Below are 16,294 nucleotides of genomic sequence, written 5' to 3'. Positions count from 1 at the left end.
AAGTTTAGAACGAGAAATGACCGATAAATGTCGGAAGTGCTAGCTAATTTGGATAGAATAGTACCAAATTACAAAACCAGCTACTCGAAACCGAAACCACCGCCCTTATCGAAAATTTGCTTGGATTCTTCCGGGGTAGGCTCCCTGTGGGTATTCTTCCAATGTATAGCCTTGAATTTCCTATACCGATGAAAAGAGGAAGAGTTAGCCACGAACATACGAGTGGATCAAGGCCGTGAATGTTTGCGAATAATTAAATGGTTCGCACTTACTCGATGTACGGCTTCACTTCGACCATGGTGTTTAAGACATACGAGTGGATCAAGGTCCGCTCATGTAGGTCCGTTATGTACGGCTTCGAGCCACTTGACTTGCCACCAAGCCCCACGAAGATGCTAAGCTTGGGTACTTCTTCATTGTTGGTGGCATTGTAACGGAGGACCGGGTTGTGCTTTGTGGGAATGTTGGGATCATAGTGCTTAGTGGTGAAGTTTGCCACCTCCACGTTCGGGACTCGCCTCGGCTATGGATGCTTCGATCTTGCATTTATTGCCGGTCATTTGACGAAGCTTTTGTGTTTCTCTCTCGGGACCAAACTGCCAACGGCCCCAATTCGGGCCCCCTTTAAGCACTCCTCCGCGAGGTGCAGGATCATGTGTTGCATCGGATTGAAGAACCCTGGAGGAAAGATCTTCTCTAGATCGCAAAGCAACACGGGTGCCTCTTCATCCAGCCTTCTCAATCACTTTAGTGTCTAACTCCCTAGCACAAATCTGGCGGAAGAAAAACTCAACCTCGCTAGCACTCGCCAAGTCTTCTCAGGGACATAGCCTCGAATCATCACCGGCATAATCCGCTCAAGCCATATGTGGTAGTCATGACTCTTCAGTCCTTGTACTCGCAACGTTTCAATGTTCAGGCCCCTCATCCAGTTGGCTGCGAACCCATCGGGGAAAAACAAGGAGTCCTTCATCCATTGGAAGACCTCATTTTTTTGGGCCTTTGTGAGGCAGAAACGGAGCGTGTGGCTTAGTCCAAGTTTTTTTGACACCAGTAGGTGGCTGCATGTTCAACTCCGGCCTATCGCACCACATTTCTTGATCAATTCGAGCCTTTATGTTATCCTTCGTCTTCTCGGTGTCCACAATCGTGCTCCAAATGGCTTCACTGATATTCTTCTCGGTGTGCATTACATCAATGTTATGCGGGAGCTCGAGAAACTCAAAGTAAGGGAGCTTCCATAAGCACGGCTTGTGAGTCCATTGGTGTGTCTCCCCATATCCCAAGAAACCATTCCCATCAGTGGCTAGGCTGAAGAGCATCTAACTCGGCCTTGATTTCCGTTCCGGTCTTCGAATTGGCTTCGGGCCACGGACAACACGACCTTTCTTGAAACTCTTTACATCACTCCTGTATGCATGCCTCCGCTCAAGGAACTGTCGAGCTTCATCAAAGCATGAATACTTGCCTCCCTTGTTTAGCCAGAAGAAAGTAACGGCCTGTCTGCACTGTGGGCAAGGCCACTTCCCATGTGTACACCACCCGCAGAACAAAGCACGTGCTGGCAGGTCATGTAGGGACGTGTGGTACCACACATACATATCGAAGTACTCCTTCTTTGATGCGTCATATGTTCGGATCCCGCTACCTTCCCAGCCGCGAACCAAGTCATCCACCAGCGGTTCCAGGTACACATTCATGTTCTTACCCGGGTATTTGGGCCCCGGGATTATCATCGACACAAACATGTTCTATGATCTCATGCAGACGCCAGGGGGGAGGTTCATGGGAATAACAAACACTAGCCAACAACTGTATACTGCAGCCGACATACCATATGGATTGAACCCATCGGTTGATATCGCAACTGCTACGCTCCTCGGGTCACCTGCTTTCAGTGGAAATTTCTTGACAAAGTTCTTCCATGCAGTACCATCCGACGGATGTATCATCTTGTCGGTGTATCTGTTTCCTTCCACGGCCCACCTAATCTGCTGGGCAGTATCCTCGGTCATGAAGAGTCGCTGGATCCTCGGTAGAACTGGAAGATAGCGGAGGATATTCTTGGCAATGGTGGTCTGCCTCTTCTGACCATAACCATTGCGGTCTACCTCAAAGTACCTAGAGGAATTGCATTTGATGCAATAATTTGTGTCAGCGTGCTCCTCTCTGAATAGCATGCATCCCTTTGGACAAGCGTGTATCTGCTGAGATGACATCTTAAGGTCACCGAGCAATTTGGTCGAATAGTAGAAGTTTTGCGGCAAGAGGTGCCCTTTCGGCGAGAAGGATGCCTACGATGACCAGAAGTTCATCGAACCCATCTCCGCACAAGTTCCTATGGCACTTCAAGGCCATAAGGCGAGCGATGGCATCTAGTTGGGTAACCTCTCGTATTTTCATGTAGGGGTTTCGCGAAGCAAACAGAGCCTCATAATACTCCTTTGTGTTTTCCTCCGGGTCCTCACTTGTCTCCGCATCCTGAGGTGTCTCCACCTCTACATGAGAGCTTTCAGGCACATTACCATTAGCCAAGTTTTCTAAGCACCTATCAAAACTAGTGTCATATTTCCCCCCTAGGTTGAATCTGCCGCACCTCCTTCCTAGCATGTTTCTTTGCCTTTTCTCCATGGTAAGTCCAAATCTTGTAGGATGGTGTGAACCCAAACTTGATCAGGTGCATACTCATAGTGTCCTTGTCCTGTGCCTTTTGGTTAGCGCACTTACTACAAGGGCACCAAACTCTTATAGGTCTGCTAGGGATGGCAAACGCCCTATCCACAAACTGCTCGGTCTTTTCTCCCCATTCATCAGTATAGTTCCACCGACCGATTCTGCCATCGTACATCCAGCCACGATTATCCATCCTCTAATCGGCAACAAAACGAGACGAACATAGCATTTATATATCAAATAGGAAATAAATGCATCATATCTTTTTTTACGCGTGCATCAACCTGAAACTCTACTAGGTGGGCTCCTAGCAGCCGCCGGATCCGTAGATTGAGTACGTTCTCCCAGCTCTACCCCGATCCGAGACAGAATTTCGGCAGCACCTCCCCGCTGCTCTCCCGATACACATCTCGATAAAAAGCCGAGAGGGGTGTGCATCCGGAGAACAACGGGGAGGCGCTACCGAAATCCTGTCTCGGATCGGGGTAGAGCAGGGAGAACGTACCCAACTACGCATCCGATGACTGTCCCGATAAATGCCGTAAGAGTTACGGTTCATAATATGCGAGACCACTAATGCATATTTATCCGCGTAACCCTTACGGTCGGGAAGAGACGCCTAGGTATCGCGACAGACTTGGTGATCTAGACACAAAAAAAATCTAGGTACATGTAAAGGTGGGAGGGAGATTTATACCCTAGACGCGTGAGAGAATCGCCGAAGAAGATCCGGGATGCCGCCCCCCGTCAAACACCCCCACGGCGCTGCCCCCCGTCAAACACCCCCGCGACGTCGTCCACCGTCAAACACCCCCGCGACGCCGTCCACCGTGTCCACCTCGAAGCATCACCTACATAGCGAGAAAATAACATAGTCATGCAAATGAACACTAAATTCCCTAAGTCATATACTACACTAAAATCATCTGTACAATAAAATCATCTACACTAAAATCTATACCCTAAAATCCTCTAAATTTATACACTAAATGCATCTAAATTTATACACTAAATACATATAAATCATCTAAAATCCTAAACTACACTTAAATCATCTCAATCTATAAACTAAAATCATCTAAATGTACACTAAAATCATCTAAAACCTACACTAACACTCATCAATCCATGTAGTTTCAGCAGCAAATGAAATCGGAAGACATGCATAGCTAGCGGGGGCGGCACGCGCTAGGGAAATCGGAGAGAGGAGGAGGAAGAGAGGCATACCTGCAGGGAGGGGCGCCGGAGAGAGGCGCGGGCACAGCAACAGCAGCACCTAGCTAGGGAAGGGCCCGGTGGCAGCGGCTGCGCGGCGACGCATTCGGGCGGCGCGAGCAGCAGCACCAGCAGCCGAGGCAGCAGCTAGGGGAGGGAGGAGGGCGGCTGCAGCGTCGGTGGGAGGCGGTGGCGTGAGCGTGGCTGGTGGCAGGATGTGGCGGCGACGTGCTACCGTGGGTGGCGGCGGCGGCGAGGGGAAAAGGGGTGGTGCGTGCTGCTGTTTCTGTGTGGAGGAGAAGGGTTCGGGCCCGACCGTTCCCACCTTATCCGCTGCCTTTGCCATGCGAGCTGCCTTTGCCGTGTGGCAAAGGAACGTTGCCGTGCGGGCGATTCGGTGCCGTGCGCTTTTGCACGGCAAAGATCTTTGTCGTGCGCTTTTGCACGGCAGAGGTCTTTGCCGTGCGTTTGTGCACGGCAACGACTTTTTTTTTACCATTCAACAATGTTTTCTTTTAATTTTACCATTTTTATTGAACATTTAATTTTATTTCAAATTAAATTAAACCTATTTTTCCAACATGAGTAATATTTTATAATGTTCTTATCATGTTTTCTTAAAGCTATAGGGGTGCAAACTTGATACGCGTACAACACGCGTCCGTTGGGAACCCCAAGAGGAAGGTGTGATGCGTACAGCGGCAAGTTTTCCCTCAGAAAGAAACCAAGGTTTATCGAACCAGGAGGAGCCAAGAAGCACGTCGAAGGTTGATGGCAGCGGGATGTAGTGCGGCGCAACACCAGGGATTCCGGCGCCAACGTGGAACCTGCACAACACAACCAAAGTACTTTGTCCCAACGTAACAGTGAGGTTGTCAATCTCACCGGCTTGCTGTAACAAAGGATTAGATGTATAGTGTGGATGATGATTGTTTGCAAAGAATAGTAAAGAACAATAGTAGCAGATTTGTATTTCAGATGTAAAGAATGGACCGGGGTCCACAGTTCACTAGAGGTGTCTCTCCCATAAGATAAACAACATGTTGGGTGAACAAATTACAGTCGGGCAATTGACAAATAGAGAGGGCATGACCATGCACATACATGATATGATGAGTATTGTGAGATTTAATTGGACATTACGACAAAGTACATAGACCGCTATCCAGCATGCATCTATGCCTAAAAAGTCCACCTTCAGGTTATCATCCGAACCCCTTCCAGTATTAAGTTGCAAACAACAGACAATTGCATTAAATATGGTGCGTAATGTAATCAATAACTACATCCTCGGACATAGCATCAATGTTTTATCCCTAGTGGCAACAACACATCCACAACCTTAGAACTTTACATCACTTGTTCCGGATTTAATGGAGGCATGAACCCACTATCGAGCATAAATACTCCCTGTTGGAGTTAAGAGTAAAAACTTGGCCGAGCCTCTACTAATAACGGAGAGCATGCAAGATCATAAACAACACATAGGTAATAGATTGATAATCAACATAACATAGTATTCTCTATCCATCGGATCCCGACAAACACAACATATAGAATTACGGATAGATGATCTTGATCATGTTAGGCAGCTCACAAGATCCGACAATGAAGCACATGAGGAGAAGACAACCATCTAGCTACTCGCTATGGACCCATAGTCCAGGGGTGAACTACTCACTCATCACTCCGGAGGCGACCATGGCGGTGAAGAGTCCTCCGGGAGATGATTCCCCTCTCCGGCAGGGTGCCGGAGGCGATCTCCAGAATCCCCCGAGATAGGATTGGCGGCGGCGGCGTCTCGCATGGGTTTTCCGTATCGTGGCTCTCGCATGCGGGGGTTTCGCGACGAAGGCTTTAAGTAGGCGGAAGGGCAACGCGGGGGCCACACGAGGGCCCCACACACCGGGGCCGCGCGGCCAAGACCGGGCCGCGCCGCCCTGTTGTGGCGGCGCCTCGTGGCCCCACTTCCTTTCCCCCTCGGTCTTCCGGAAGCTTCGTGCAAAAATAGGACCCCGGGCGTTGATTTCGTCCAATTCCGAGAATATTTCCTTACTAGGATTTACTGAAACCAAAAACAGCGAGAAAACAACAACTAGCTCTTCGGCATCTCGTTAATAGGTTAGTGCCGGAAAATGCATAAATACGACATATAATGTGTATAAAACATGTAGATATCATCAATAATGTGGCATGGAACATAAGAAATTATCGATACGTCGGAGACGTATCAAAACTCGATCGCATACCTCGCACGGCGTAATCTATAGGGTAGATCCACCGGCGAAATCTAGGGGGGTAGACCCGCCGGGGCACACGTTCCGCTGTTTTGGGGGGAGGAGGAGGAGAACGACCGCCGGAGCACCGGAACCCCACCAAATCTTGCATGTGGGCCTATGCTATGTGTGAAAGTGTGGTGCAAGGTGTAATTGTGCAAAAGTAGCTCCCCTAAACCCTAGACCCTAGCCCTAACCCTACGCCGAACCCTAACCGAGTAGATCAGGCACACCCTCGATCGTGTGATAATGGCTCGAGCTGCGGGTGTATGTGCCAAAGGGTCCCAATCTTGGTTCTCCATGTGTATATGTCCTAAACAAACCTAAAAGAATGAAAATGTACATTGGTGCACCCTCGCGCGGAGAAATCTAGGGGGTAGACCCGCCGGGGCACGCGTTCCGCTGTTTTGGGGGGAGGAGGGGCAGAACGAGCGCCGAAACACCGGAACCCCACCAAATCTTGCATGTGGGCCTATGCTATGTGTCAAAGTGTGATGCAAGGTGTAATTGTGCAAAAGTAGCTCCCCGGTGTGACCTTCCTCACATTTGGGCGATAACACTTAGCAGATTTTCCGAAGCGCGTATTAATTGCTCCGAAAACCTGATATATATGGGGGATGAACATGGAGAGTAATTTTGTATTGCACATTGTCTTAATTAACACTAATAAATATTCATCAAAAAGTAAAACTAATAAAAAAATAAATATAAGTATTAGATGAAATAAAATAGAAAGAAAAACAAATAAAATGAAGTATGGCGCACGGCAAAGAAGGAGTCGCACGGCAAAGGCGGCTTTGCCGTGCACTTTGTCTGGCCGCACGGCAAAGGGAGGCCCACGGCAACGTCCCAGCCCTTTGCCGAGCATATTTTCTTTGCATGCGGCGTTTATTGGCTTTGCCGTCCTGGCTTCTTTGCCGTGCGCGTTTGATGGACTTTGCCGTGCGAGGAGATGTTGCCGTGCGCCACTGGTGAGTTTGCCGTGCACTTTAACTTTGCTGTGCGCCACGCTGTAACTTTGCCGTGCGCATAGTGTTTGCCGTGCGTGCCACTTGCGGCGCACGGCAAAGAAGTCTTTGCCGTGCGGTGCCTCACGGCAATGATAGGCCGCACGGCAGCGCCTGATTTTCCCGTAGTGCGGAGAGTCTCATTTGTACCTAACAACGTATAGCCAAAGGAGAGATCATTCCCCCGTTGGTCAACGTTAGAAGGACGTATTTTATCTCAACTAGAAGCTTAAAACTCGACTTCTACTACAGGTATGAAAATTAAAATAAAAGAAAGGGGAGATTTCATGTTCGTGTTTCCGTATTAAAACCACTGTCCAAGACATTGTTTATCGTTTACCGCTCGATCAGCTTTATATTAGGTTAATCCCTTATCTTCCGCTAAGGGTATTACCATTGATTAGCTAGTTTTCTTTAAAAATCCAGAGTTCTCGCATTAAAAGTTCTAAAATTCACTATGTAAAAAAAATACTGAGGTATTGGATAGAAGTATTACCTTGATTTCTTGCCTTTGAATCTAAAAAAGTGGCAAATTATAGCTCATGGACACTTCTTCAATACTACTGCCAAAAAATCGGCTACTAGATCCCGATAAGTGGTGTGATTCACGATATATTGGCCAAAATACCGGAGGTTGTCAGACCGGTATATCGGGCTCGGCGGTAAAGCATGCCGATATGTTGTAACTCTATCGCTCGTCCCATGATTCATCATAAATTGGCCGACTAACCGACATATCGACTGGGTTCTGAAGAAAGCCTTGGGCCTGGGCAACACACTCAAACTCTCTTCTAAGTACTGTGGCCCATTCTGGGTTGTGAAGAAGATTGGGAACTTAGATTACACGATCCAGCTACCAGAAGGCACACTAATGTCTTCGTGGAGAAGCGGAAGCCCGTTTTCTCTAAGCTCTGAAGGATCAAAATAAACCACAGCTGAAAGTTTAGATGTGAATCCCAGCCACTTGTGAGAACAATGTGAAATGGATGGTAGAAAGGAGACAAAAATTACAAGCTCTGCATTTGGACAACAAGTGCGCTTAGACGGTTAAACCATCTACACTGCGGTCCGAAGCCGGTGACCTCTTTGCTCTAATCTGTGATCGGTTGAATCAAACAAGCATAGGCCCCTTGTTTTCTCTAAGCGATCAAAATATACCATCAACTTTATCGAAGGAAAATCTCCGCTTGAGGTTCCGAGGATGGGAGCCTTTACCCATGTGGCTCCATAGTAATTGCTCATTAGTAGTTTCCATTTTCCATGCCAACAACTTTTAGGAATTTTTTTATGCGACGTTGGTGAATCAATACAACTATTCAAACTAGTTTAATTTTTATGCTATATATCACCAGTCATCGTTCCTGTTTTGTTTTGCAATATCTGAATCATGCAATTCTTCTCGTATTTTCATGAATGGTAGATCAATGTCATTGAAACGATGGAATCAAAAGCGCTTTGAGATAATATCAAATAGTCTGTAGTACAATCTTAATCAAGGGAATACCAAACGAATAAAAAGTGTGATGAAATTAGCATGATACTCAAGAACTCAAAAAGATAATTACTGAAACTCATGATGTTCTTTGGAAATTAAATTCGTAGGAGGGACTTGGGAATCTAATTCATTCAGTAAAAAACGAATAGAGTGTGCTGACAAAACTTTCGTCGCAGATAATAGGGCAGAAATTTAGATCCAACGGCTGGCCAACGTTGCTGTAGAGAGTCTCCATTGCTGCTGTCTCGGGGTCGAAGTAGCCCAATGATCGACCCGTGCTAAATAATATCCGACCATCTGTCGGATCAACAGCTAATGGTGTTGTTCTCTCTGATGGATACTCCTGCGAGAACTCTTTTAACTCTATGTGATACTCCATTGACCAGATGCCATCCTTCATCATCCATATGTCAATCACATTGCTTCTCTTGTCCGGACAAGCCATACATAATGCACCATGAAGCTGGAGGATGGACTTATGCCCGTTGGCATGGTTGCTGCATGGAGGACCTTGTAGAACCTCAAAATTTTCGGTCCGGATGTCAAATGCGACTATCTCACAATTTAGGGAAATTGGTCCAAGGTCAGGCTCTACCAACCAGAAGATTTTGCCGGCAACGTAGGTCGGTGGCACATTAGCAACCGGTCTAGGAGGAGGGTCTACCAAACGACATTTTTTATCATCCACGTACCGTAGTTTGCACTCAAGTTTGTACTCCCGTGTTGCCAAGTTCTTTTCTTTGTAGGTGACAAGCACTAGCACATGTATGTTATTCTCTGAGTCGTATCCCATACCAGTTTGACCGGCAAAGAACGTGTCCTCGTCAACACCATCAACCAAAATGTTCTCAAGGTGTCCCCGTACAGGATTGCATACAAAGCTCCGACAACCTTTCGTCCCAGCATTCAGACCATGACATGGTTGAGAACATACAAGATGAGCAGAAACTGTGTAACCTTCCCTTCCATTAACGACGTCCTCCAAATCAACATACAGTCCGAAGGTGGAATCATCGATCAGCATGATCCGAGGGCTTTTATTCAAGTTTGCATGGGCGACGTGCGACCGAATAAAATGATCATCCTTGACCATGGCGCGCCAAGCCCTGCAGACCAAGCTCAAGTCTGCAACAAACCGCGTCGGCATCCACTTGAGGATGTCAAACCAAGCTTTGGTGTGTGGCGACAACAAGACCATCTCCCCAATTGTGCGTCCTACAGGCACGAGGCTCTCCTCAAACAACCCTAACCCAGGCTCCGAAAAGTCCTTAAAGGTGCCACCAATTGTCTCGTCAGGGTTGAATATGACCTCCGGTTTGTTGCCGTTGGTGACGTCAACAGCGAAGACCTTGCAAGTACCCGTATCAAACATAATCTTGGTATGTCCGCTGTTCTCGTTATAAATGCCAAGTGGAGCCATCCAGTAGGAGTCCAGCAGCACCCGCTCGGGTTCCGTCCAAGCTGTTGGATCGACTCGACAGAGTCGTTCCCAGTTTCCTTGCTTGTAATTTCTCAACATCCATATATTGTATGCGCGATCACCGTAATTCTTATGGCCATGGCAGATACATAGGCACCCGTCTAGCTCCGTCATCTTGATCGGAGCATCCTCCTCTAGATTGGGCGGCGGCAACAACGAGCCAAACGTCTCTTCACTGACGTCAAAAGTAAGGATACCGCCGTTGCTACAAAGGAAGTGCAGATGCCCGTCTAGGAACACGCCCGGGTCCTCGACTACGCACGCGGGAGGCTGTTGCGCGGTAGGCCTCCAGTATGCCAGAGTGCCGAGGACAAATACCTCACAGTGGACCAGACTGTAATCGTCTTCTTTGTTGCTAAACAGACGCACCACCTTATACTCGTGGGTCACTAAGCAGTAGCCAAGGCCGTAGGCGTAATACGGTAGCTTGGTTTCCCCATGAAAAGGCCGCCACATCATCTTCTCCGGTATTGTGCTGCTGTCGGGGAGAGCCAAGGTTGCTCCTGTGCAAGGGTTGCAGATGTGGTAGCTGGTGGCGTCGCGCATGAGGACGACGCCGTGAAGGGGTCTGGTGAGAGGAGTCGGCTGGTAAAAATTGTTTGTAGTGAGCTTCGTGGCCACACCACCGGGCTGCCAGGCATAAAAGTAGGACTCTTCCTCCCAGGTGTCATCATCATCGTCGTGGGATTCTTCCTCTTCCGAGGTGTCGTCCTCGTCGTCGTCGTGGGATTCTCCTTCGTCATAGGTTTTTTCCTCCGGTGTGCTGCCGTCGTCGCTAGGTTCTCCTTCACCATTATAGTTCAATTCTTCTTCGGCGGTGCCGTCGTCGTTGGATTCTTCCTCCACGGCGTCGTCGTTGCAGGGTTCTTCTTCTGGGGTGTCGTCAGGCAGACTGAAGAAAACCTTGATCTCGCCTGGCTTGTTGGCTCGCCGGAGATGTAGATCGATGAAGGACGCCGATGACAGGGTGGCGTGCCAGGCACACGAGACGCCGCGGAAGCGGCTGGCAGACTTTGCCGGCAGGTAGGAGAAGATCTCCGTCAGACCGTCACGATGTCATCGGGCAGCGACATTGTTGCGTTCGTCGGCACGATCGATCTATCCTTGCACCCTCGAATTACAGTGTTTGGCGATGTGTAGTCATGTCGTGTCCTACTTCTAATAACTTCTATAAGAGGCAAAGGGTGCGTGCTCGTGTTTGATGTCTAGAGGACTACCTCTAAACCTGAACCAGGCTGGATCGTTAGATCTGTATTTGGATCCAAACTCTCACGAACTGGTCCGTCTATATGGTGTACGTGCCTGATTTTTTTCCCTGATTTTTTTTCTTTTTTTAGTGTTGGGTGTTGTAAACTTTACCTCAGCCCAATGAAAGTACGTGCTACTACTCCCTCCGATTCATATAATTTGATGCTAATATAGATATATCTAGATATATTTTAGTTTAGGGGGGGCGCCTGGAGATCAGTCGACTGAGACATACTTATGTCTCAGTCACCTGGCGTCATACACCACAAATGCAGCCCATCGTCATTTGTGGACCTCGTGTAGACATTGACTTGTACTTGTTGGGCCCGAACCTTTGTACTTGGACCTGAATCTTGTCTTTGACCCGAACCTTTTGACCTGAATCTTTTGTTGGGCCTCATTGTAGTCCTGCTGCAGTTAAGTGAATCAAAGCCCAGCACAACACATGCTTGCGAGAACAAGAAAAAGGAAATCAGATCTGGTCGGCAGCGCAAGATCTGGTCGGCACATACCTTTCTCTCTGTCCATTCGTTCGCTTACCTCGTCCTCCCGACGAGCACCAACAATGGAGGGAAAAGTACATGAAAAAGGAAAAGAAAAACAAGCAGAAATCAATCAAGACTATTCCTCTGATTCAAGACCCAGTAGAAAGGAGAATCCAGATCTGATTGGAGGAAGAAATATTCACCTTGGTTAGTTCCTCTCAACCTGAATCATCTCCTTTCCTGTGTACTGGATCATGTTGTTTCCTGTGAAAAAATGAATCCGCTACTGTCTGAAAACTTATTCCTTCAATTTCTTACACAGCAGATCTGATTTTGTAGGTACAACTTATCCAGGTGGACAGTGCACAACACAGGGTAAGAAAAATGGAAGAAAATCATATTTAGTCAGAACAAAACTACACAGGTTGAAGTATACTGTTCATAATTTTCAGGTATAATGGACTTGTATGGTGAATACCTCCTAGGATCAGGATCTTACACATCACAGGTATGTACAATGAATATACTGCAGCTCTTCCTTTCCTGCAAACATGGTTACAAAGTGCAGATTCAGACCAGCAGTTCACTCAATGAATATACTGCATCTTGTATACTGATTAGGCTAAGAATTCAGAACAATCTGAACGGGTAATGTGCGCCATAAGGGAGCGGGTGAGAGATCCACCAATTTGGTTTCAGAAAAGAAAACTGAATCATGCAAATAACAACCAACAAATTGTATAGTTCTATGTAACAAACATCTTTCCATCGAAAATTTAAGGACTCCATATATGATGAAGCATTTACATTTGTGCAGTAACACAAACATATGAGTTAGTTTGTTTTTATCAAATTGCAAAATCCCAAAAAATAATAATTTATCTATGATGCTTACATATTTACATTATTTCACATCCAAACATGCTTTCACATTTGATATAACCAGATTTGTACATAAGTTACTGATAGAATAGTTTAAAAACACTTCTTACCATGCTCCATCTTTCATGCTTTCCAGGTTGATACTACAGCTGGATCATTTAGAAATTATTCAAACAATACAGTACAGGCCCCCTACATGGTGAGTAAAACAAACTGATCATTGTATATTTGTGCTGAGAATATAAAAGTCATTTTTTACAATAAAAAATATGATATAAAATGCAGGTAGATGGTGCCTTGTCGTACACACAGATGTTGCTTGGCATTGATGAAACGGCTAATTCTGAATACTATAATGATTATCTACAAAGACCAGCCAGTTATGAGGTAAAAAAAAATTCATGCAACATTCAAATTGATATTACAACATGTTATTTTGGTTCCCATATTTGAGCACTAAGACTAAAAAATGTAAACTGCAGAATAAGATGTTCATGATCACTGGAAGGTATGCAGATGGAGCAGATACTATGATTGATTCGGAAGAAACAAATCATGAGCAACCATCTGTGCAGCATTCAGATACAAGGCAAACAGACAATAATATTTCAGCAACAGCAAGCAATGCAAATGCAAGCAACTGTACCAATGACTGCATGTTTGAAGATGATGACTGTAATGATGATGCATATGGCAAAGAACAAACATTTCCTAACCAGTTTGACAGCAATTCATCAGGACACAATTGCAGCAACATGACTGAAGAAGGGAATCTTACAGATGAAGAGCTTGATGATGTAGCACCCAAATATGACTTATTTGGTGATGATGCTTCTAATGCTGTTGATGAAGACGATGATTTGGTACAAGACTCTGAGAACTTGGACAATGTCGAGCATCTCTCCCAGGAAGATATTCAAAGTTTCCTAGATGCTGAGGAAGCTGCTGCAACTGCACGAAGTAGTAGTCAAGAAGTTCGTGAGCATCATGCACCTCGTATGGGAATGGCTTTTGATTCAGATGATGCAGCTCACAAGTTCTTCAATGATTATGCATTGTTATGTGGTTTTGCAATTACAAAAGCTGGAAATTACCATGGAAAGAAACAAGGAAGCACTGGACATACACGGGTTATCTTTCGGTGCAACCGTTCAGGGAAGCCTGTGGATGAGGAGACCTTAGAAGCAAAACGGAAACAAAAACAGTTAAAGAGGCAAGAGAAGACAGGCAAAATTGTAGCTGAAAACAGTAGGAGGAAGCGCAGTAACATAATTCAGCAAACTGGTTGTAAGGCAAAAATGATAGCTACATTGAAAAATGAGAAGTGGGTTGTCATAACACTTGACCTTGTGCACAATCATGACCTCAGTCCGCCAGATGAATCAAAGTTCCTTAGGTCACACAAGAACATGACAGAAGATGAGCAGCTATTCATCCGCACCTTCAATTCTGTGAAACTACCCCCAAGGAAAATAATGTCCATCCTTAGATACCGCGAGGAGGTGATGTGCCATACACAAAGAAACATGTGAGCAACGTTCAGACAGCAATAAGAAATGAGTGCAAACAAAATGACATGACAAAAGTGCTAGAATATTTCAGGAAACGAAAGGAAGAGGATCCTCGATTCTACTATAACTTCCAATTAGGTGATGGTAAAAAGGTGCTAAGCATTTTTTGGTCAGATGGGAACTCAAGAAGAATGTATGAGATGTATGGAGACTGTTTGAGCTTCGACACAACATACAAGACGAATAGATATAACCTCCCGTTTGCTCCATTTGTTGGTGTTACAGGGCATGGTCAAAATTGTCTATTTGCTTGTGCAATAATGCGAGAATGAAAGCTACGGATTGTTTCAAATGGTTGTTCAATGAATTCCTTGATTGTATGGGTCGAAGGCTCCAGTAACAATTATAACGAGACCAATGTGTTTCAATGGGCATAGCCATCTCGGAGGTTTTCCCAAATGGCTGTACACAGAAATTGTTTCTTCCATATCAGGAAAAAAGCAGATGAAAAATGTGGAAGAACATTTGCCACTAATGAGAACCTATATGCAGATTTCTCTGATATTCTTTGCAACTCATTGACTGTGGAGGAGTTTGAATATCTCTGGCAAGAAATGATTCATAAGTATGATGTTGGTCATGTCAAGTACTTGAAGGCTATGTGGAAGTTCAGACATAAGTTTGTTCCTGTTTATTTCAAGAATGCATTCTTTCCTTTCATTCATTCTACAGCTAGAAGTGAAGGCACAAACTCTGTATTCAAAGATAATGTGGGCTCCAATTTCAGTATCATAAGTTTCTTAGGTGAGTACGACAGAATAACTAGAGACATAGAAGAAAAGGAGAAAGAGCAAGACTCAATTACAAGGATAACTAAGCCAAGTTATGTATTCAGAAGTGAGATTGAATTGCAAGCTGGACGCATATATAACAGAAAAATATTCTACAAATTTCAGAAACAGACTCTCATTCACAAATAAGCTTCATGTAGATGAGGTTGTTAAAAATGAGAGATATGAAGTGTACAAGACAAGATTAGTTGCTCAGAAAGATTACAGACCTCGGCGGTTTGTAGTACTTGTCAATCTTGAACAACAAGATTTGTCTTGTATCTGCTGCAAATTCCAAAAGGATGGTGTTGTATGCAGCCACATTCTCCGTGTTCTTGTCAACCTGAACATATCAGAGCTGCCAGATAAATATTTCATTGATAGATGGAAACCCCAAGACAGGAAAATATTACGAGACAAGAAGTACAATGTTCCGCAAGAGCTTACAGAGAAGAACCGCCACCTAAGGTTTGCGATGTTAACTAAAAGGCTTGTAGATATTGCATCGAAGGCTCCAAAGATAATGCAAGGTATCTCCTTGTAATCAAGCTTGCTACCGAGTTAGAAGAACGAGTTGGATGCAATAACTCAAGGTGAGGAACAAGCTGAAATGGAAAAGAGAACAAATGAGTTGCGAGAAAAAAGGTAATGAAATTGACGATGGTTATGGTATTTCCCTTGAGAATCCCGATGTTGCTAAGGCAAGAGGACGTCCTACTATTACAAGCCGGCAAAAAACTATAGCTGAACATTATCGCACAAAACGAGAGAATAACATGCGATCACCGTGGTTCTCATGATCACAACATTGCTGGTTGTGACAACAAGCATATTGACAAATCAAATTTCGAGAAGAAGACTCCCAAGAAGAAACAATCAGGTTTGAATCAATTGAACACAAGGAAAAGCGAGTCCATATTTAGAATAAAAAAATTCTTAACATATATATAACTTTTCAAAAACTTTTGCAGGTACTAAAACCAGTAAAAGACAACAAACAACACAAGCATCTCCAGGCTCCAAGAAATCAAAAGTTCAACAAAGTCCATTGCAGCTTTGAATTCATTTTCAATCATAAATGTAATTTATTTATGAAGTGTTTGTGATGACAGTGAAATATTTATAATGACAGTGAAATCTTTGTAATGTTGTGATGACAGACATAAATTTATGAATGATTTTTGATATCGAT

The 16,294-nt window shown here is 45.1% G+C and overlaps 1 protein-coding gene across 1 annotated transcript; it reads left to right on the top strand.

The window, feature by feature from the left end:
• Positions 1–12,887: 12,887 nt before the first annotated feature.
• Positions 12,888–16,080, top strand: LOC124697392 (protein FAR1-RELATED SEQUENCE 5-like). Its single transcript, XM_047229992.1, has 7 exons — positions 12,888–12,960; positions 13,047–13,148; positions 13,244–14,289; positions 14,766–15,076; positions 15,264–15,339; positions 15,421–15,570; positions 16,074–16,080. The coding sequence occupies exons 1-7, from the start codon at positions 12,958–12,960 to the stop codon at positions 16,078–16,080; spliced, it is 1,695 nt and encodes a 564-aa protein (XP_047085948.1). The 5' UTR covers positions 12,888–12,957.
• Positions 16,081–16,294: the final 214 nt, after the last annotated feature.

Source organism: Lolium rigidum, chromosome 3 (genome assembly GCF_022539505.1).
Source record: "Lolium rigidum isolate FL_2022 chromosome 3, APGP_CSIRO_Lrig_0.1, whole genome shotgun sequence".
NCBI lineage: Eukaryota > Viridiplantae > Streptophyta > Magnoliopsida > Poales > Poaceae > Lolium > Lolium rigidum.
Note: the sequence above shows the minus strand (reverse complement) of the source record. Positions and strands in the feature narration are given on the sequence as shown.